The sequence below is a fragment of the Tachyglossus aculeatus genome, chromosome 8 (genome assembly GCF_015852505.1).
Source record: "Tachyglossus aculeatus isolate mTacAcu1 chromosome 8, mTacAcu1.pri, whole genome shotgun sequence".
In the NCBI taxonomy this organism is placed as follows: domain Eukaryota; kingdom Metazoa; phylum Chordata; class Mammalia; order Monotremata; family Tachyglossidae; genus Tachyglossus; species Tachyglossus aculeatus.
This window is the reverse complement of record NC_052073.1, coordinates 4649484-4673227: the sequence shown is the minus strand read 5'-3', so window position 1 is coordinate 4673227 and position 23744 is coordinate 4649484. Positions and strand designations below refer to the sequence as shown.

Below are 23744 nucleotides of genomic sequence, written 5' to 3'. Positions count from 1 at the left end.
AACTAGCACTTCATTGTGTACTAGAAAAGCAGCACGGCCTAGGGAATACAGCCCAAGCCTCGGACAGAAGGACCAGGGTTCTAATCCCAGCTCTGCTCTAATCCCAGCTCTGCCACACGTCTGCTGTGTGACCCTGGGCAAGTCACTTCAATTCTCTGGACCTCAGGTCTCTCATCTGTAAAATGGGGAATAAGACTGTGAGCCCCAAGTGGGGCAGGGACTGTGCAACCTGATGCACTGTATCCACCGCAGCACTTAGTACATTGCCCGGCACTCAGCACATGCTTAACTACCACAGTTATTATCATTATTATTACTCACCATGACCCACAACACTTCTGTGCACATCATCTTATACACCCTACTATTTGAGACACAAATTCATTTACACATCCACTTCCTCTTATGTGTAAATCAGTTTGGTGTCTGTCTTCCACATAAGACTGTCTAATTTCCTTGAATATAGGGATCGTGTTTCCTAACAACCGTACCCTCTCAAGTGCCTACACCGTTCTCTGCACTCAGTAGGTTCTTAACAGATAATACTGATTTACTGACTGATTGATTGAGGTATCCACCAAAGGCTCTCAATCATCATTTTACGATCTGGGATAAGTTTGGTTACAGAGGACTATGATTTTCATGAAATGAGGGGACCAGGGCACCACTGATTTCTGAAAAGCAATCCTACTGATGCAATTATCAACTTCATTCATTCAATTGTATTTACTGAGTGCTTACTGTGTGCAGAGCACTGTACTAAGTGCTTAACTTAAAGCATAACAACATATGAACATCAGATTAAAAACCTTTACTGTTTTTATTCTGAAATTAAAAAAACAACAACCACCTAGTTACCTCAATTCTTCTGAATGCTTCTTAAAAATCTGAAACCTTTTACTTGGGCGAGCACTGTGAAAGCTGTGGAGAGAAAAGGGATTTTGGAAATAATTAAATCACAGTACGTGCTTAAAAAGTAAAATTTACATTTTGTTTCTTCAACGCGGCCTTTCAGATTTTTTCAGTTCTGATGATCAGCAGGACCTGGGTTCTAATTCCTACTTTGCCACTTGCTTGCTATGTGAACTTGGGTAAGTCATTTAACTTCTCTGTGCCTCAGTTTCCTTAACTCTAAAACAGGGATACCTGTTTTTCCTCCTATTTAGACCTCCAGGTGGGACAGTGTGTGTCCAACCTAATTAACTTCTACCTTCCCAAGTGCTTAGAACAGTGTTTGACACATGGACTGTATCCAACCTGATTAGACTGTATCTACCCCAGCACTTGGTACCGTGCCTGGCTCAGAGTAAGTGCTTAACAAATACTATCTAAACAGACAAATAAGAAAAACCTCCCATGTCTTCCTAAACTCTAAATTTCAAATTCCTCTGGTGGTCATATGGCAGTGTTAGAAAGCTGATTTCAAAATTCCACATTCTATAGTTAGGTCTGTAAAAGTACACTGGAAAAAAGGAAAAAGAAGTCAAACCCCCACTAAAATAACTTCTGCTCAAAGTAAGCAACAAATGAGCATTACACCAGAAAATTTAAAACTCCTTTTTTACTACCTGAAAATAGCTCAATCCATATGTCATTTTTTAAAATATCTGCAAATACCAAACGCTATCTGTCTAACTAATGTAAGCATGACCTTAATATTCCTCATTTTCTGCCATGGTCTTAAACATTTTCATCTATTTTTAAACATCTACATTTGACAGTGAGCCCACCTTTTAGACTGTGAGCCCACTGTTGGGTAGGGACTGTCTCTATATGTTGCCAACTTGTACTTCCCAAGCGCTTAGTACAGTGCTCTGCACACAGTAAGCGCTCAATAAATACGATTGATGATGATGATGACGCAGAACAAACTGTCTACAAGGGAACAGTGACCTCTGAAGTTCCAGATCCTGTGTGGTGGCATAAAATAATGAGATGCTTTCTACCTCCAAACAGAGGCCCAAGGAGGGAATCCCTCCACAGAAATGACAAGATAATAATAATAATTGTAGTATTTGTTAAGCGCTTACAATGTGCCAGGCCCTGAACTAAGTGCCGGGGAGGATACAAGCAAATCAGGTTGGACACAGTCCCTATCCCACTTGGGACTCACAGTCTAAATCCCCATTTTACAGATGAGGGAACTGAGGCCCAGAGAAGTGAAGTTACTTGTCCCATGTCACACAGCAAACAAGTGGCAGAGCCGGGATTAGAACCCATGACCTACTCCCAAGACAACAATGGTTTACCCGACCAGACACTGCGGCATTTCTTCTGGATGTTTTCAAGAGCTGTTGGAAGGGAATATCACTCCTACATGGCCGGAAGACACAGTCTCCCGCTAGATAGGGAGCAGAATCAGGCTTGTGATGATTATAATTACTGCAAGTGTTAAACCTGAACACAGATTTCTTAAATTGCGGGTGAGCTTTGCAGAGGAGTAAACAGCAAATTTAGAAGGTGGATAAAAATTTGCTAGAGCATTTTCAAACTCTTCAGATGTCAAATGACATTTTACATGAATGACTGAGAGTCAAAATATCTGGACAGAATGGGAGAACTTTAGGTTTGTTCGGTAGCAAAGATAAAACACTGAATACTTTTTTCTGGAGTACATTGCCATTTCCAAATTTGGAAAATGGTTTTACCCAGGAATGACTGACCCTGTCACTAGGTCACACAAGTGAAAAACCATAAAACACTTGAAATCTGTTTGGATAAAGGAAAAAGGTGGATCTGATTTCACCAATGAGAAACAAATTTCCTGAAGTCTCTAATGCTCACCTTAAAAAAAAAAAACCAACAACATTTTTCAATCAATGGTCCTTGGTGGCCAAAGAGTTTATTCCCCTCCAGGAAGTGAGCACTTACTCTGAAGGAAAAACGTATTTACCAATAAGAATAACTTCATTTTGCCTAATATTTTCAAAGTAATCCACCAAAAATAGTTCATATTTTAAAAAGATTTGTCATTCCCAATATATTATGCCACAGCATTATGGGTTTACTATTTTGTACTCAGAAATGCCTGGATTCTAATATCACTTCTCAACTTGCCTACTCTGTAACCTCAGGCAAGTCATCTAACTTCTTTCTCTGTGCCTCACTTTCCTTACCTGTAAAGTGGGGAATAAATCACTGTTCACCCTCCTATTTTGTCTGTGAGTTCCATGTGGGACAGGGACTGTATCTGACCTGATTCACTTGTATGTACCCCAGCACTAAGCACAGTGTGTGGCACATAGTAAGTGCTGAACAAATAAATCAGGCATATTTATTGAGCGCTTACCATGTGCACAGCACCAAGGGCAAATTTACAAATCATTTACATTATAAGCGCTTCATCTGGATTACTGGACTGCCATTTCTAGCGAGAGGAGTCATAAATGAACAGATTCCAACAACAAAAAAAAAATCTTACATTTTGGAAAATAGAACACTTTGCTGTTCTGCCCTGAAAACAATTTCCCACACACAACAATTCTGGCTGTTAAAAAGACTTCAAAACTTTTGGTCAGACAGCCAAATTAGCATAACAATGTGTTTATAGTCTGAGTGCCTCTATTTAGAAAGCTCGGTGTTCAAAATTCCAATTTTAGGATCTGTTTTTGAAGTGTAAAATCAATAGCCACGGTTGTGTAGGAGTCATGGGGATAAGAAAGTGAGGCAGATGACTTGTTCATAGGGCAAAAAATAAATAAATAAAATGGATCAAGTTTTGTTCCACTTGCTTTGGAGAGGATATCTGGGGGGCAAAGAGGATATTTGAGTAGGGAGGATGAGCAAGCAAGCTCTCCACCAGGACTCAAAAACTTTACCTAAGAAAAAAAGGGATTAGGAAGGGTCTCCCCATATTCCACTAGACAGGCCCCAAAGCAAGTTATTCCGTTGCTGTCCTGGGTTGAGGGCACTGACGGGTTCGAGAGAATGATGACCATCATCAATGGTACTTGAGTGCTCACTGTGTGCAGAACACTGGGCTAAGCGCTAGGAAGAGCACAGTACAAGAGTTGGTAGATATTTTAATAATAACAATAATAATGATGGCATTTGTTCCCTGCCTACAATGAGCTTAGTCTAGAATTATCTGCCACTTTGGGAATCTTTAGCTTCGGGTTCCATACTATGCAAGGCTCAATCCACTTGGAAGACTTTCCTGTCACCCCTGGAACAGTTTAGGAGTCCACTTAAACCACACCAATCCTTACGGTTGGAGAGGTATGTTTTACTTACTGGGAGAGGCCCGAGGAAACCCTTAATATGGAGATAAAAGGGCATGGGCAAGCCAGGTGCAGGAAGCCCAAATACTTCTTTTGAAAAAGGCATAAAGTCATTTTGCTAAAGAAGCAAATGGAAGTTGGGGAATTAGCAAAATCAATAAGAAAGAACAGAGCACTCAACAGACACAGCCATTTAAAAGCCTCCACCAAACACTACAAGGAGAACTTCAAAGGCATAAGATGCAACCCAGTATTGAAACCAGCTTTCTTTTCTCTAGAAAAGAGAATCTATGTATCTCTGCATACAACAGTCTCCACAGTTCTGTCTCTTTGTATATTTGGGGATTTGAGTCCACTCATATTCTGCATCAGTCCCTAAGGGCATTGCCACTATAGCTTTTTTAATTCTGTTTGTTCTGATGACTTTGACACCTGTCTACATGTTTTGTTTTGTTGTCTGTCTTCCCCTTCTAGATTGTGAGCCCGTTGTTGGGTAGGGACCGTCTTTATACGTTGCCAAGTTGTACTTACCAAGCCCTTAGTACAGTGCTCTGCACACAGTAAGCGCTCAATAAATATGATTGAATGAATGAATGAACTCTTTCCTGAGAGCATTGAATTTTAAAACTTAAAGTGCTCCTTAAGCACTTCCTTTCTCCTCCCTTTCACTCTAGCCCATTTCCATTTAGCATTCGGTAAAAACAGCTGTTTATCCTCCCCATTTCTCCTATATATACACCCACCTACACAAAAATTAAATTCAAAATAATTTGCTTTAGTTTATACTCAAGCTACCATTTGACTGTGCAGCTACGCATATGTGTGTATATATATATATTTAAATATACATACATATATATATTGTATTTCTACCACTGTTTCTAAAATATATTTATACCATTTGGTCAATTTTGGTATATCTTGAGAAGCACTGACACATTTAGCATTATTTTCTATGGAAAATTTCACTTCATTTAGCCCTTTTTCGCTTAAAGTTCTATTGGCCTAGGACCAAGTAAAAACATTAACTGAAGTTATGATAATGATAATAATAATAATGATAATAACATTTATTAGGTACTTACTATGTACCACGCACAAACAGTTCCTGACCCACATAGGGTTCATAGTCTAAGCGGGGAGGTGGAGGAAGGGCAGGCATCTTATCCCCACTTTACTTATCCCTTTGCTCTTCCCCCCCTTCCAATCCCAGAGCACTTATGTACATATCTGTCACTCTATTAACTTGTACCGATGTCTGACTCCCCAACTCTAGACTGTGAGCTCATTGTGGGCAGGGAATATCACTGTTTATTGTTGTACTGTACTTTCCCAAGTGCTTTGTACAGTGCTCTGCACGCAGTAAGTGCTCAATAAATACGACTGAATGAATTTTTACAGTAAAGGAGGCTCAGAAGGGTTAAGTGAGTTGCCCAAGATCATACAGCAGGCAAGTGGCACAGCCAGGACCAGAACCTAAGCCTCTTGATCCCTAGTCCCATACTATTTTTAGCATATCATGCTGCTCCCAAGTTTTCTTGGGAGTATCTTATTTACACGTTCCCAATTTCCTAGGACTGTGCCCTGCACACAACAGGCGCTCAATGAACCTTATTGTGGATGAGGACACAAGGAGGAGAGATGTTTCAAGTATGAGACTATCAGAGAAGCAATTAGTGCTGCTCTTCAAATCCTCCCTGAGACTGTGCTAGGGAGTACTAGACTTCCAAGGACTGCAAAAAGGCCTGCACTTTGGGGATGGGGGAGAGAGGTAAGGAGATGCAATGGGAGTCTTTGCCCTTAGATAAGCAGTGTGGCTTAGTGGATACAGCCCGGGCCTGCGAGTCAGAAGGACCTTGGTTCTAATTCCAGCTATGCCACATGTCTGCATGTCTGCTGTGTGACTATGGGCAACGTTTCACTTTCTCTGGGCCCCAGTTACCTCATCTGTAAAATGGGGTGTGTGTGTGTGTGTGTGTGTGTGTGTCTGTTTGGGACAGGAACTGTGTCCAACCTGATTTGCGTGTATCTACCTCAGGGCTTAGAACAGTACTTGGCACATAGTAAGCACTGAACCATAATAAGTACCGTAATTATTATTAGGGAATTCTGTCCCTTGTGAACAGGGCCAGAACTCTGAAATGGTGGCCCCCCTCAATACCCAACTCCAAACAATCCCCACAACTATGTCCCTGTGGCTTCTCTACTACTGGAGGAGTCAGTGACTCCCACGTTAAATCCACATGAACACCAGAGGAATCGATTCTCTTCCAGTTTCTGGGGAGCCCAAGCAAAGTCTGGGAATCCTCAACCTGAGCTCTCTGAATAGCCAATTACCCATTCCAAGACTATTTCATATCATGGGGGTGGGGGGAGTGGATAAGGATTAAAGCATCCAAGACAGCCCAAATCAGTTCTGAGTAGCCCAACTTTGTAAGCTATTAAAAGCCTCAGAACCAATTAGCTCAGATCACCAGCTCTCGGCTACAGTGTAAATAATAAGTAAAGAGCTGATCTTCCACCTGCTTTCCCGAAAATCCTCTTCCCCTCTTCCGGAAGCTCTGTTGTCCCAGATTCCCTCAAACCCAGTCAGCCTTCCCCCGTTCCCAAAGCTGTAGTTACGTGAACGAGGAGGGCAATATCACAGAGCTCCATTTCCTGATTGCTCTCTTTGAGGAAAACCACCTTGAAGGGAGACAGAGGGTCTCTCTCAAGACCTAATGATGCTAACCATGACCTCTCATGCACATTTCCTCCAAGAGGCCTTCCCTGAACGAAGCCTTCATTTCCTCCTCTCCACCTCCTTCTGCGTCACCCCTACTTGCTCCCTGTCTTCATCCCCCTCCCAGCCCCACAGCACTTAGGTCCATATCTGTCTACCTATTTACAATAATTCTCTCTACCCCTCTAGGCTCGTAGTGGGTAGGAAATGTGTCTGTTTATTGTTGTACTGAATGCTCCGAAGCATTTAGTACAGTGTTCTGCACACAGTAAGTGCTCAATAAATATGACTGACTGAGAGACATACACAAGGAGCAGGCACCCTGGGAGATGCTTTGAATTCATAGATTCCAGGCACAATGAAACTACTTTCTCTATGACGCAAAATTAAACCCAGTTAACTGCAAACGAAGGATTAACCCATCTTACCTCATCATATGATTGACATAGGCTTTGCTACAGCTAGTGTTGTATCTGCACAAGCTACAATGGACGTAAGTAGGAAAGTGATTGGCAAAATCTTTGATTTCTGAACAACATTCGATGCACTTGTGGACTCCCCGAAGACACCTATGGGGAACACAAAAGGAAGAGTGAAAAAAAAAAATAGTAATGATGATTGAGTAAAGAAGACCTGAAAGAAATTCCACTATCCTAACCCTGTTATGAGAGTAACCCTCGTACTATATATGGTGCCTTTCCACAGAGCTTATAGATTTCTGTTGGTATCTGGAATCGAGGCCAAAGTTAGAAAACCTAGTAGGCTTTAAACTGAAAAAGAGTCACCAAGTTTATGTGGACAATTAATGCTTAATGACAGAATAGAGAAGTTTTCAGATCACACAATTCCAAACCTGACAAAAGAGGAACCAAAATTCTTAATTGGAGGTAATTACAAAACACAACATTCAAACTCTAATGAGAAATTGCAAGAACTCTCCTTTTTATTATCTATTCTTCAGGTCTCAAAGAATGATAATATGCATCACTGTAGACAGGGAACGGGTCTGGTTATTGTTATACTGCACTCTCCCAAGCGCTTAGTATAGTTTTGCCTACAGAAAGCACTCAATAAATATGACTGAATGAATGACAGTGCCTTTGAGGTATCAGTGAATGAATTTAGCTTGAAAACCCAAAATTTAGGGTTTTCAAGAGCAAGCTAGGACTAGACATCATGATGCAAAGATAATACCTTATATTCTGCAAAGCTGTATTGACAGCCTTATTTGATTTGGTAGTACTCGCCGTCCATGTGTTTTGTTTCTTCGGCACGTTGGAAGTCTTCGCTCGAGACCTGGATTTATTTCCAAGAGATTTTGTGTGGGTTTTCGTATTACTAGTTTTAGTCCTTGGGGGGGAGAGCTGAAGGGTAGAGGTGCTGGTGCTGATGGAAGGTGTAACAGACAATCCTCCTGGAACTCCAACAGAAGCTCGAATAGTAACCTAGGGAATTAAGATCATTAGGATGCTTGGAATATGAAATGTGCTACATTAGAATCAGCAAACCCTTTATACGCAAGAAGGTGGAAATCAAGGGTTATGAATATATGAGAACAGTGCTCTGCACACAGTAAGCACTCAAATACAATTAATAGATTCACAGTGAAAGAAAAGTGGAAACAGAAGAACCTTCACTTATTTTATAAAGGTCTATTCCTCATAAAAAAAAATTAATCGCTCTAGTGATTTTAAGGATTTTTTTTTCTACCCAATGAGCCCAAGAATTTGGTTTGGTAAGGAGTGATGAAGCCAAATAACTATATGTCTATTAACCCTGAATTCAAAGGCTAAATCTAAAGTCTCCAAGTCAAAATGCATATTTCCTGAGACTTTTATACCCAAGGACAAAGTGTGTTCTAGTCAAACAAATGGGCCAAACAGGGTAAAAATCCCATACAAAAACGTACTTTTGTCCCAGGAGGCAATCCTTCCAACTGTTTAGGTTTTCGAAACGTTCGGTGGAGCTGAGTCTTGTGATCCATTTTCTCCTTGCAGGTCAAAAACTGCAGTCGGCACTTTGTACAACGATAGACTCCTTTTTTCTTTTGAACGGATGAGAATTGGAAAGGGGAAAAGAAAGATATGATCAGGAACCTCAAGGTAACCAGGAACTGCACTAAAACTGCTGCTCCCCCGGAACAAAGACGATAACTACGGTGAATCAATAAGCAGCATTTTGCTATGTGTGTGTTGCCCCAGATTTTAAACTGTGAGCATCAGAAGAAAAAAAAAAAAAAAAATCAACTGATGACATTTATTGGGTACTTATTGTGTGCCGAGCACTAGACTAGGTGCTTAGGAAAGAACGATACAGAAAACTTGATAGACATGAGCAAGAACCATGAGATTATTCGCTGTAATCTCTCTAGTGCCTTGACCATTAAGTGTACCTGATCATTTTCCGGTTCATTCATTCATTCATTCAATCTTATTTATTGAGCGCTTACTGTGTGCAGAGCACTGTATTAAGCGCTTAGGAAGTACAAGTTGGCAACATATAGAGACGGTCCCTACCCAACAGTGGGCTCACAGTCTAGAAAGTTCTAACAATACATAATAAACAGGTACATATTTGTAATTTATTTATTCGTATTAATGTCTATTTTCCCCTCTAGACCATAAGGTCATGTGGGCAGGGGAATGGGTCTGTTTATTGTTATGCTGTACTATCCCAAGCGCTTAGTACAGTGCTTTGCACACTGTAAGCGCTCAATAAATGCAATTTACTGAATGAATAAACAGGAATATGTTATTACTGGGAAACTTTGTAATGTTTTTTGCTTTGAGACCTTTGTAGGAAAAGCGGTATATTCCTCTAGACTGCAAGCTTGTTGTGGGCAGGGGACATAACTACCAACTATATTACACTGTACTGGCCCATGCGCTTAGTACAGTGCTCTGTACACACTAAGCACTCAAATACTATTGATATCTAGTCAATTCTAGATTACTCAAGAGCCATTAATCCAGTCTATGGATTAATTAAAACCTTATTTTCCTTTTCTCTTTTGAAAACTTGATTCATCAAGCACTTAGTACAGTGCTCTGCATACAGTAAGCGCTCAATGTTTACAACTGAATGAATCAAAGGGTGAGAATGATAGGAAAGGAAGTTATAGGATGTAATGTGGCCTAGCAAAATGAGCACAGGCCTAGGAATCAGAGGACCTGGGTTCTAATCCTGGCTCTGCCATTCCTCTGCTGTATTACCTTGGGTAAGTCACATCATCTCTGCACCTCAGTTTCTTCATCTGTAAAAATGGGTAATCAGTACCTGTTTTCCTTCCCACTTAAATTGTTAACCCCATGTGGGACATGGACTGTGTCCAACCTGATTATCTTGTCTCTACTCCAGTGCTTGGCATATAGCAAGTGCTTAAATATCATTATCATTGGTATTGCTACTATTGATCATAACATTTTTATTAATATATTAATTATATATTATGAATGATGAGTTGTTAATATTAATATTGTTATTATTATTTGGTACGATTCTCTCTGCCCCCTCAGCCCCTCTACTTTTTCCTATTAGAAGTTTGAAACTATGGTTTTTGGGGGGGAAGAAAAGTTTGGGGATTGACTATGGAGAGCAATTAAGCACACTACCAATATGTCCAAAAACCCACATAACATAGCTGGCTACAAATCCACAGTACTTCACAACCGAGTCTAAAAAAATGTATTCAGAAGGACAGTTATCCAACCAGTGCTCTAAACAGTGTTAAGCTTCAGTTACCGTGAGAACAGTTTACCTGATGCCTCATATAATGATGCATATACGGCGTTCCAGTTTTAATAACTTTGAGACAAAATGGACAGAGCAAGTTCTTAGTGTTTTCATGCGCTGTCCTAAAGTGGGATTCTACATCTGAAAACGAGGAGGACCGATAACTGCAAACCTGAAAATGAAGAGAAGATTTGACCTGGTGAGTGTTTATATTTTGTTCGCTGGTTTAAACTCCCACAAAAGAGGAGGGCATTTACCCACCAGTACGGAGTGCCATAAGCAAAAATGCCTTCCCTCCTGCTTATAGCCAGAAATGGCCCTTCCTAAAATCCCACCCCCTTCTCTCCCAAAACATTCCCAGCTTCAACCCCACCTAACTCTGCTCCTTCTGGGCATCTCAAGCGATCCCTCAATATACATTTGCTGTTTGTGTTCTTGAATGATTCTGTGCTTCTATCAATTGCATTGCCTGGCTTTTCTTCCTGCTTCTCCAACGGACTGTAAGCTTTTCCCCTAGGGCGGGGGCCTCGGCTTAGTTTTCCTCTTATTTCCCCACAGTTCCTTGTGGGAGCTCAATAAATACCATAGTCTGGCTGACTTCTATCTTCCTTACCTTGCTAATAATAATAATAATAATAATAATTGATAATTGCTCTTGGTATCCTCTTTGTAAGGAAGTGGGTCAAAGGCACAGAACACAGTCTCTTGTAGCATTTCCCGGCCCATGGAATTTCCTTCCCTCGCTACGTCGGTGAGCCCAGAAAACTACAGGAAACTAAGGATGGTTTAAATGATCTCGAGGACTAAGAGTTAACCACACACTGTGGGTGAGCCCAGAAAACTACAGGAAACTAAGGATGGTTTAAATGATCTCGAGGACTAAGATTTAACCACAGACTGTAACAATACCTGGCAAACATACGGCATTTCACCGGGTTTGTGATTGTCCTTCATATGCTGCAGGAGAATTTGTTCCGTATCAAATGCTAATTCACAGATTTTACAAATAGCTGAAAGAGAAAGGGAAAGCACTTGAGGCATCGTTTCTTCCTTAGGAGATAAAACCTTACAGATAACCGTGGCACGCTCATGGAATGTTTCGATAGCGATCCCAGCACCTCCAACCCGCCGCCCGTGTCATTCCTCATTCAGAACTCCCATCCCTTCTTCAAAACCTTCAGGAAGCATTCTCTGATTAATCCCATCTTCTTGGTTACTTTATCCAGCAATGCCCTATTTATCTGTAAATTTGTTACTTATGCACTTTAGTAGCAGCAATATTATTTCTTGACTGCCCACTGGGTGCCAGGCACTGTACTATGCTCTAGGGAAATATAAAACAACGGGACGCATTCCCTTCCAACTAGAAGCTTTCGCTCCAACGGGAAGAGAGATTTGACATTCTTATTGCTGTTTGCAAAATTTACAAATTATTTTTATCTTTCACATACTCTTAACTAGGCCATAATTGTCTAACTGTCTAACCCCAAACTGGATTAGAAGCTCTGAAGGCCAGGACTTCATCTTTTATTCCTTTTTTATGCCCCCAAGGAGCTTAGTATAGTGCCATTACTGGACAAACAGGCCCTTTTCTTATGGTATCTATTAAGCACTTACTATATGCCAGGCACTGTTCATAGCAGTGGGGTAGATACAAAGTAATCGGTGATCAGAGCCACATGGGGCTCACACAGTCTTAATGCCCATTTTACAAATGAGGTAACAGACACAGAGAAGTTAAAATGACTTCCCCAAGATCACATAGCAGGCAAGTGGAGGAGCCAGGATTAGAACCCAGGTCCTTCTGGCTCCCAGACCTGTGCTCTAATTACTAGGGCACACTGCTTCTCAACACACACTGCTTCAAGTGACACTAACTGGTGTCTTCTTACCTTTTAAAAGACATAAATAGTCCTCTTTACTTTTAAGTCCTCTCAATTCATACTTAAAAATTCATTCAGTTGTATTTATTGAGTGCTTACTGTGTGCATAGCTCTGTACTAGTACTACTAATAATAATGACAGTATTTGTTAAGCGTTTACTATGTGCCAAACACTGTTCTAAGCACTGGAGTATATACAAGGTAATCAGGTTATCCCACATCGGGCTCACAGTCTTAATCCCCATTTTACAGATGAGGTAACTGAGGCCCAGAGAAGTGAAGTGACTTGCCCAAGGTCACACAGCAGACAAGTGGCAGAGGCAGGATTAGAACCCATGTCCTCTGACTCCCAAGCCCAGGGTCTTTCCACCACGCCACTCTGCTTCTCTGCTACTCACGCTACTAAGTGCTTGGGAGAATACAATATGACACGCAAATTTGTGAAGCGTTCCATATTATTTTCTTCCTCCCTTCAAAGCCCTACTGAGAGCTCACCTCCTCCAGGAGGCCTTCCCAGACCGAGCCCCCCATTTGTCCTCTCCTCCTCCCCCTCCCCATTGCCCCATCTCCCTCTGCCCTACCTTTTCCCTCTCCCCACAGCACTTGTGTATATTTGTACATATTTATTACTCCATTTTATTAATGATGTATATATGACTATAATTCTATTTATTCTGATGGCATTGACACCTGTTTACTTGTTTTGTTTTGTTGTCTGTCTCCCCCTTCTAGACTGTGAGCCCGCTGTTGGGTAGGGACCGTCTCTGTTGCCGATTTGTACTTCCCAAGTGCTTAGTACAGTGCTCTGCACACAGTAGGCACTCAATAAATACGACTGAATGAATGAACAATAAAGACACATTCCTGCCCACATGAGCTCACAGTCTAGGAGGTGGAGACATTAATATAAATAAATAAATTACAGATATATGCATATGCTGGGGGGATGGGAGGGAGGATGAATGAAGGATCAAGTTTAAGAGTGGTGCAGAAAGAGAAGCAGCGTGGCTCAGTGGAAAGAGCCCGGGCTTTGGAGTCAGAGGTCATGGGTTCAAATCCTGGCTTCGCCAATTGTCAGCTGTGTGACTTTGGGCAAGTCACTTAACTTCTCTGGGCCTCAGTTCCCTCATTTCCCTCATCTGTAAAATGGGGATGAAGACTGTGAGCCCCCCGTGGGACAACCTGATCACCTTGTAACCTCCCCAGCGCTTAGAACAATGCTTTGCACATAGTAAGCGCTTAATAAATGCCATTATTATTATTATTATTATAAAGGAGTGGGAAGAAGAGAAGAGGAGAGAGGGCTTAGTCAGGGAAAGCTTCTTAGAGGTCATGTGTCTTCATGCTCTGGGAGTTTCAGAGTTTGGGTTTCCTGAAACGGTCCCCCCACATGTGCCTTAGCAATGCAAGGGAACTTCTGGCCTTCAATATCATGGGATCATCTGCTGAAGCAGCAATCAGAAAGTCCCTGAGAAGGCGGCGGGGGGGGCTTCCAAATCAGCCCAGAGCCATGGGGTGACTTTCTGCTAGCCTGCCAATCCTCTTTGAACCAAAACCCGGCCCAGCCTCCACAATGACAAAGTGCAATGAGAAGTGGCATGGCCTAGTGGCTCCGCCACTCGTCTCCTGTGAGACTTCGAGTGAGTCACTTCACTTCTCTGGGCCTCAGTTATCTCATTCGTAAAATGGGCATTGAGACCGAGCGCCCCATGTGGAACAGGGACTGGGTCCAACTTGATTAGCTTGTATCTACCCCAGTGCTTGGCACACAGTAAGCACTTAAATACCGTAATTATTAATGATCGCTGAGAAGATGCCACCACCACAACTACTGTAAAAAAGACAGGTCAAAGCCCGGACTCTTCACTGTTGGCTATATGTGGCTCTCCTCTAAACTGTGAGCCTGTTGTGGGCAGAGAACGTATCTATCAACTCTTGTCTACTCTCATGACTGTTGAGTGGATTGATGTGGCTCCTGAAGAGTATCACTGACTGTGCACTGTCAGAATCACAAATGGCTGTAGACTTCAGGGTAGTAACCAGACAGACGTTTTGCAGCAAATGACAGCCGAAGAGGAAATGATGATTATGATAATAATAATAATGGTATTTGTTAAGCATTTACTATGTGCCAGGCACTGTACTAAGCACTGGGGTGGATAGAAGCAAATTAGGTTGGACACAGCCCCAATCTCCTGTGGGACTCAGTCTTAATCCCCATTTTACAGATGAGGCAACTGAGGCCCAGAGAAGTGAAGTGACTTGCCTAAGGCCAAAGAGCAGACAAGTGGCAGAGCTGGGATTACAACCTCTGAGGTTGTGAGTCGCAGGCCTGTGCACTATCCACTATGCCATCAGAAGCAGCAGCACTGCAAGCAAACAATCCAACAAGGGATAATCTTCATTTTTGCATGCGATAAGACAACAGATTTTTTTTTTCCCCATTGGCAACAACTAAATGCTCTCCCAGAACTCTATTACCTAGGGAGTGCAGTATCCTATAATGCAACAACTGACAATAAGGAAGAAAAGTGAATCGGGAAGGGCACTACAGTCTTTGGAAGACCGTCAGAGTGGAGGCAATGTAGCATCAAGCTTCAGACTAAGCAGGATGACCAACTTGTTGCCCAGTCCAACCTCTTATTAATTAATTACAGTATTATTATTTTGGTTATTTAAGTGCATACCCTGTTCTAAGCACTGGGAAGAATACAAACTAATCAGGTCGGATACAGTCCTTAACCCACATGGGGCTCACAGGAGAAAGGACAGGAACAGAATCCCCATTTTACAGTTGAGGAAACTGAGGCCCAGAGAGGTCAAGTAACTTGCCTATAGTTATAGGCCAGGTCGGAGGCAGAGTTAGGACCAGAACCCAGCTCTCTAGACTCCCATATCAAGGTTCTTTCCACAAGTCCATGCAGGCTCCCAAGATGGAATTGCAAGTCAGAGGAATCTGGATAGAAGTCCTCATCTTCCCAACCAATGACATTCCTATCACTGTAGATAACACAACCATCTTTCCTGCCTCACAGGCCCATAACTTTGGCATAATAATAATAATAATGGCATTTATTAAGCACTTACTATGTGCAAAGCATTGTTCTAAGCACTGGGGAGGTTACAAGCTGATCAGTTTGTCCCATGGGGGGCTCACAGTCTTAATCACCATTTTACAGATGAGGTAACTGAAGCACAGAGAATTTAAGTGACTTGCCCAAAGTCACACAGCTGACAATTGGCAGAGGAGGGATTTGAACCCATGACCTCTGACTCCAAAGACCATGCTCTTCTCCACTGAGCCACACTGCTTCTCTAAGTCTCGACTCATCTCTCTCCTTCAGCCCTCAAATTCCATCTGTCACGGCATCCTGTCAGTTCTACTTTCACATCTCTAGAATCCACTCTTTCTTCTCCATCCCAACTGCTCCCACAATAATCTAAACATTTATCCTAACCCACCTTGACTACTGCATCAGCCTCCTCGCTGCCCTCCCTGCCCCCTGTCTCTCCCCTTTCCAGTCCTTACTTTACTCCACTGCCCGGATCGTTTTTCTAAAACACCGCTCAGTACACTTCTCCCCATTTCGCCGGGACCTCCAGGGTAAAGGAATGCCTTACCATTAGTTTTAGAGCACTCAAATAGTCCCTCCCAATTTACCTCAGTGATCTTCTACAACCCAATCTGCACACTTGGCTTCTTTAACCCAACCTATTCTCTGTTCCTCAGTCTATTCCACCACCAACCCCTTGGCCTTATCCTCCATTTCATGCCTGACAGACCACCCTTCTCCCCACCTTCCAAGTCCACTTAAAATCACATCTCCTCTGAGAAGCCTTCTCTATGCTCTCATTTCCTCTACCTGCCCTCCCATGTGAGTTGCCTATGCATTTGGATCTGTAGCCCTCAAGCACTTGATAATAATAATAATAATAATAATGGCATTTATTAAGCGCTTACTATGTGCCAAGCACTGTTCTAAGTGCTGGGGGGGGGGGGGGATACAAGGTGATCAGCCACGTGGGGCTCACAGTCTTAATCCCCATTTTCCAAACGAGGTAACTGAGGCACTGAGAAGTTAAGTGACTTGCCCAAAGTCACACAGCTGACAAGTGGCGGAGCCGGGATTTGAACCCATGACCTCTGACTCCAAAGCCCGGGCTCTTTCCACTGAGCCACGCTGCTTCTCACCCCAACCTCAGAATTTCTGTACTTACATCCTGCAATTCAGTCTTTCCCTCTATATTATAATCTTCTTGGGGGTAGAGATCGTTTGCACCAACTCTATTGTATTATAGTCTCCCAAGTGCTTGGAACAGTATTTTGCACACAGTAAGCGCTCCATTAACACGTGATTAATTGACTGATTAGGTCCTTGCACTGAAGTAGTAGAAATAGCATTTATTAAGCACTTACTGGGGGCAGAGCAGTGAACTGAGAGCTGGGAAAGAATACAGAGGTGGATATGAGACGCATTACCTGTCCTTCAGGGAGGCTCACGCTCTAAAAATGGAAGCTAGCCATTTCACTGGGTGGCTATGTAAGAACAGAGGACGCTGGAGCCCCGACGGCTACTGCATAATCAGCTGAAATGGGGCAACCAAATGCACGGGGTACAGAGGAAATGTTTCAAGAACGCGGCAAAGCCTAGGCTCAAAATGGCATCACGGCTCAAAGCTGGGAGACACCTGCAGCAAAACGACCAGCACAGTGCACCACAGTCAAGAGACGAGCAGCTCTGTTTGAGTAGAAGCTTCAAGAGAAGCAACGTGGCTCAGTGGAAAGAGCATGGCCTTTGGAGTCAGAGGTCATGGGTTCAAATCCCAGCTCTGCCAATTATCAACTGTGTGACTTTAGGAAAGTTACTTCTCTGTGCCTCAGTTACCTCATCTGTAAAATGGGAATTTAGACTGTAAGCCCCCCATGGGACGACCTGATCACCGTGTAACCTCCCCAGTGCTTAGAACAGTGCTTTGCACATAGTAAGCGCTTAATAAATGCTAAAAAAAAAAAAAAGATAAAGGACAGAGATGGAGAGACAAAAGCAAAAATGGATCGTGGCACTGCAGACAGGAGGCCCAACAAAGGACAATCTTAGCTTATGCACAATGGGACTGTGCCTGCTGGCCCCTCCCTGACAGTCTCCTGAGCTACACCCAGGCCCAAAGGTCAACTCCACGGTTAGCAGCATCACCTCCAATCCGAAGGACCGCTAGAACACATTATGACTTCATTCATTCATTCATTATTTACTGAGTGCTTACTGTGCGGATCACTGTACTAAGCGCTAGGGAAGTACAAGTCGGCAACATATAGAGATGGTTCCCCTCCTGAACAATTCAACTAGCAGGGCTCAAACCTGGCAAATTAAGATTCTGCCCCCAAACTCCCAATTTCTATTTTTTAAGCCTTCTGACACTGGTTCAATTAACAATCAGAGAGTAACAAGCAGATATCAAAACGCACGACTCACAGCCCTTAGAAATCAAACTTACTAGAAGATTCGTAGGGGCTGTGGGCACTTTCAATGTGGCACTGCAGCTGGAAGGGTGTGGGAAACTGCCGATAGCAGTGTTGGCAGGTGGTGTGGTTTTCCCAGCTTTCATTGCTCCGCTTCTCAATCTCCAAATGGTGTTTCATGTGGTTCATAAACCTGTAAGTGATTGTCAACAGGTGCAAAAATTGTTTTAAAAAGGAGGAACATACACCTCACAAATGAATATGCAAGGCCTGGCCATAGCAAGTTACCTACTTATTTTAGCCCAAACCCCTCTACCCCTTCAAATACAAACCCAAAGAGGCTTCATCATACTACTTCAACTCCGCTAATGTTGGACCATTCAGGATAGCGCTTGTCTAAGTGCTTTGAATAAAATATTTTTTCCTCTTAAAAAAAAAATGCACCGCTCATTTTTTTTTTTTTAAACTACAAACCAGAAACCACCTAACCCATATTAGGTGATGAGCCCCAGGTATTGCCACTGTGTATACAGTTTAAGTCTTCCTAAAGAAATGTGAAACGCAAAACACCACAGAATTCTACTCAATATTTAAAATGAGCTTCTGACTTTTATAGTGAAAATATTACCCAAGGAAAATGACAAACGGCCTACTTGAACCCACATCAAATACTGTTTACATTGGAGTGATAAAATATTGAAAGGAAGGAAATGCCACCACCAACAGCAGCTATCAAGTCACGAGAGCAAACTCTTTCAAGGTCTTGACAGTATACAATCGTTTCCAGCTGCTTAAGAGACAAATTACTGGTAGTTTTCCTTGTGTCTTCGTCTCTAAGTGCCTGGTAATAGCAATTTTAATGCCTGCAATTACAAGAACCTTTTGTTTGACTCCCCGACGCTGGTTTACCGAGAGCACAAGCCTGTTCGTTTTAACTTGCATGCTAGGCCCTTTCTAGGCAGGCTCCATTGTTCAGTATTACACTCAGCTACTTGGGCTCCCTAAGAGAATCCTTGGGAGAAAAACGGTGACCTTGGCTGACGGGCAGAGACGGCGATACAAACAGGGCTCCCCCTGAAAAACAACTTACCAGGACGTTGGGCTGCGGTTCACAAGCCAAAGTAGCTCGATCAAAAGAACGGTTGGTACAGTAGGTAAGCTACAAATGATTATGCGCTCTGAGGGCCGAGAGGGAATTATCCTGAAATGTACTGAAACCGCCATCAATCTGGATGGGAATGAAGGCAGCCGTGTTTTGCTTTTTTTACTCCCCCAGCAGCACAGCCCCGCTGTGTAGGGCAGTTGTGGCCTGCCTTACTATCATATGCAACTTTGACTGTGCTGGGTTTCAACATCTACTCTGCCGAAACCGATGAAAAAGGTTAGGTGTGGAATTCATGCTTGGAGAGAAAAAAACTGCCAGAGCAGCAGTTTTGGAGGTTTGGGGGAGGGGGAGAATTGATGGTACTTTTTAAGCACCGCTTTTTTTTTTTAATGGTACTTATTTAGCACTTACAATATGCCAGGCGCTGTGCTAAGCACTAGGGTAGACACAAGGTAATCAGGTTGAATGCAATCCATGTCTCACACAGGCCTCAGTCTTAATCCCCATTTCACAGAATGAGGTAACTGAGGCACATAAGTGAAGTTACTTGCCCAAGGTCATCACAGCAGCCAAATGGCAGTCGGAATTAGAACCCAGATCCTTCTGATTCTCAGATTTGTGCTCTAGCTGCCACACTGCCTCTCCATTGTACTAAGCACTGGTGTAGACACAAGATAATCAGATTGGACACAGCCCCTGACCCACAAGGGGCTCACAGCCTAAGTGAGAGGGAGGATGAATTAGTCCCCATTTTATAGATAAGAACTGGGGTACAGAGAAGCGAGTTGCCCAAGGTCGCACAGCAGGTAAGTGACGGGGCCGGGATTATTATCATCATCAATCGTACTTATTGAGCGCTGTGTGCAGAGCACTGTACTAAGCGCTTGGGAAGTACAAGTTGGCAACATATAGAGACAGTCCCTACCCAACAGTGGGCTCACAGTCTAACAGTCTAAAAGGGGGATTAGAACCCAATCCTCTGACCCTCAGGTCCTTGCTCTTTCCACTAGGCCACCACGATGCTTCCCTAGTTAGATCGATTGTCAGCTCTTTGCCAACCACGACAGGGGAATGTATCGGAATTAAAGAGGGTCTTACCCATCAGCTGCTCCAAGTTGTCCTATGCCAGCTCACATCAGTGGATTTAACTCCTCCTACCAGTAGATGAGAGACAGGAAAAAAGCAAAGCTCTTGCGAGACGACCCTTCCAATCAAGAGGAATGGCTGACTGATCAAGTCCGGGGGAAACTGAGCCAAATACCCTAACTGATTTGTATTTACCACATTAACCACAAGCCCAAAAAGAGCACCCTACGGGCCGGTTGTCTTAGACAGAGGAAGCTTGAACAGCCAGGCGGCTGAAACTTTACAATTCTCCGACCTCTCTCCAGATCCAAGCCAGGCAAGTATAAAGATTCGACGTCCAGAAAGGGCTAACACAGCTAGCCAGAGAGGAAGAGATTGACTTGATTAAATACTTAACTGTCAAAGAAACAAAAAAATGTAGCCTTCTTTCTGAAATGGGGGATTGGACCCACCACTTGTATTAGTTTCTAAAGAACACAAGGTATGTCTTTGAAGACTAAATTCTACTCCCTCAATTTGCAGCAAGTGCCTCTTTCAGGGAAGGCGAGAGAGGCCCGGAAAAGGTGGAGAAGATCTACCCTCACTGAGGAGAGGGTCATCCAGCCATGGCTGGACTAGCCCTGACACCAGAACAAGGCAGACAGGCCAAGCTGGACAGCAGAAGAGGAAGGCTGCTCTTCCGCTTGGTTATGTGCCAGGACTGAAACCTTCACTCTGACAATACCGAACTGAAGAAAATGTCATACTTTCTCCCCTGAAGCTCTGTTTCTGTGGTAAGATTGGAATGCTAGAAAGGCTTAGTGAATTCAGTCTTATCCCTCAGACTGTTGTCTTCTAGCATGTGTAGGAGACAACAAGGGAGAACAAGGACAAGAAACTTTAAAATCTCACTGAATCCTACCAGTTAGGCTTATCATCAAGAGAGGAGCAGCTCTGGCAACCATTCGCTTTCCTCCTTATAGTTCGCGAAAAATCAGGGAATACTTTAGACCCACTTTTCATTCCAGGTCCCCCCCAAATTATCTAGAAATACCCTGCCTCTACAGGAGAACTGAGTCTTCTTTGAAACTCCTACAGCTCATAACTAAATTGGCTGCTATGATCAATCAGGGCTTTTTTTTCCCCTCTCAGGACAGCCCAGAAAAGTTGGACAGAAGCATGGTCCTGGGAGTCAGAAGGACCGGCACTCTACTCCCAGCTCTGCCACTTGTCTGCTGTGTAACTTTGGGCAAGTCACTTCACTTCTCTGTGCCTCAGTTACCTCATTTGTAAAATGGGGATTAAGACTGTGAGCCCCCATGTGACGCAGGGACTGTGCCCAACTCAACTTGCCTGTAAGCACCCCAGCACTTACTACAGTGCCTGACACGAAGTAAGTGTTTAACAAATACCACCATTATTATTTATAAGCTTTTGTGTTTTCTTCTACTCATGGTTGCCCGATGGAGCCGTCTAGGGAGCTGAACACAGGTGACTTACAAGTTGAAGTTGGCGTTAGATAAAAGGCCTGATGTCTGTCCAGAAGTCCTTTCTGGATTGGATCTACATGAATGAAGACGTTCCTTTGATGGATGCTTACAGCTACAACCTGTAGGACCTCACTGCTGCCGGTGGCCCCATCTCGCACTTCACAGGCCGCCTCCGTTCACTAGGCCCCTATGCAAGTGGCGGTTAGCCTGTGTTGATTCCTGGTTTCCTCTGGCTCAGCCTTACTGCACAAGTTGCGCTTCAGCACGTCCTTGTAATGTTTCTTTTGTCTGCCCGCCTTGACCTGCTTCTGCCCTTCGGCTCAACTAACAGGGCAGCTGCTTTGTTATCATACTCTTGGCCGGTCACTCCACAAATCCTGGGCTCTCAAGTTTGGCTGGAGAAAGCACTGCTCTCTGTTGGGGGTGGTTATGTTTTAGGACACCGCTGGTGGTCTTTGTCTTGGTGGGGTTCATTCGAGAGGCTGATGAAATTGTTTGGGGAAAAAAACTCAACGTGACTTCTTCTGGAAAGTCTGTGTCTCTTATTCACAAAGAAGGGAAGAGAATAAAAATACTACCACTTGGCTCACTTTGAGTTTTCTTTGGAGTTTGATGCCACATTAGTGCTCCTTGTGCCCCCAGGGAACCTCCCAGAGGGCGTGCTCCATTTCCGCAATTCATTTTGATGCCAAGTACACCACTGGTGGAATGAAGATCATCAAGGGGACTGGCTTACTGGCAGCACTCTGGCAATGCGTTTGCTTTCCCTAGTGCAGATGGGTGAGATCAAATGATTGCCACGCAAACAGACTTCTAACTCTCATGCCTTCCCTCGTGCCTCCCGCACTGTTAATCTTGGTCCAATTATCTGTGGCAAGATGAAGGTCCCGGGCTCTTGACCTGAGAGAACTTTGGTGGTTGAAAAAAACCTGAAATCACCTTTCAATAGCTAACCAACTCCCTGAAAGTAAGAATCTCAGAGCTTTCTCCAAGTCAGGTTAGGCAACAAGATGTAGGGTTTTAGCTAGCGGGATTTCTGGGCTGGAGAACAGACCGACAGTTTGTCTCTCTTTGGTCTGAGAACTGCCTACTTTCTAAAATGAAGAGTGATAAATGTTGGCAGTTAGCTTCTAAAAGGATTCTCTCAGAAAGGTCAGGCTCTGGGACAGATTCACCAATGAGTTGTTTCAGGGATTACCAGTAAAATACAAGTCTTTGGTGAAGCGGGTAGGAGAGGGTCAGGAAGGGAGAGAAGGAAAGGATCAGGTGGAGTCTGCTCTAGACTTCCATTAATTACACACCAAAATCAGAAGTTTCAAAAATCTTTTACCTAAAGAATGTTCCCAAGTTACACTGATTTCTATAAATAGGGAAAGTGGCCATTTCCCCTCAAATTAAATCAGTCTGAGGTTGCCAGGGCAGCATGTCAAAATAACTGAGTGGCATCAGCAGTCTTGCCCCTATGACTAAGGTGAGAGCAAGTTTTGTTTTTTTTTTTTGGCAAGAGCACCTGCCTTGCTTACTCAGTAGGAAGTGTTAAACCCACTTGTCTAGGGCGACCTGTAGAAAAGGCTAGAATAAGATCCTCAGTGGCGACTGCCACACTACTATACAATCTAGAAAATACATTTTTACTCACCTGATGTTATTTTTAAGAATTTTCAGGCAGCTGGCACATTTGAAGGTTGTGTGAGTCTTCTGTTCTTGCAGGACTTCCCCTTCGTGTTTTCCGTAATAAAACTCATTAACTAACATGATCAATTTCCCTTTCTCAGAATCAGCAATCTGAATTTTACTTGTGCTCGAAAGCTCTGTTTTATCCACTCCCAAAAAGAAGTTATCAATCATATCTGGGCAACAATACTAAAAAAAAAAAAAGACACAGGCCTTAATTACCATTTGAGAAACTGTAACCTATTTTAGTTACCTAACTGCATGGCAAAGCCATATAAGACTTGTTCAAAGCTAGTTGCATTTTCAAATGAAGTTACTCCCTGGTGAGAGGGCCATTTGAGCAAGCTACCCAATTTAAACATGTTGACATGGGGTCAATACATTTTTGCCAA

The 23744-nt window shown here is 43.1% G+C and overlaps 1 protein-coding gene across 4 annotated transcripts in view; it reads right to left on the bottom strand.

Annotated features, from left to right (window-relative positions):
- ZNF280D (zinc finger protein 280D) overlaps positions 1 to 23744 on the bottom strand; it is a 66230-nt gene that overhangs the window by 16514 nt on the left and 25972 nt on the right. For all 4 annotated transcript variants that reach the window (XM_038750125.1, XM_038750128.1, XM_038750124.1 and 1 more), the window contains 8 exons: positions 23318 to 23541; positions 18054 to 18211; positions 11584 to 11684; positions 10700 to 10846; positions 8852 to 8986; positions 8137 to 8387; positions 7371 to 7511; positions 859 to 921 (listed from right to left, as the gene is read on the bottom strand). In XM_038750125.1, coding sequence (XP_038606053.1) covers positions 859 to 921; positions 7371 to 7511; positions 8137 to 8387; positions 8852 to 8986; positions 10700 to 10846; positions 11584 to 11684; positions 18054 to 18211; positions 23318 to 23541 — 1220 coding nt within the window. The remainder of the gene's footprint in view (positions 1 to 858; positions 922 to 7370; positions 7512 to 8136; positions 8388 to 8851; positions 8987 to 10699; positions 10847 to 11583; positions 11685 to 18053; positions 18212 to 23317; positions 23542 to 23744) is intronic.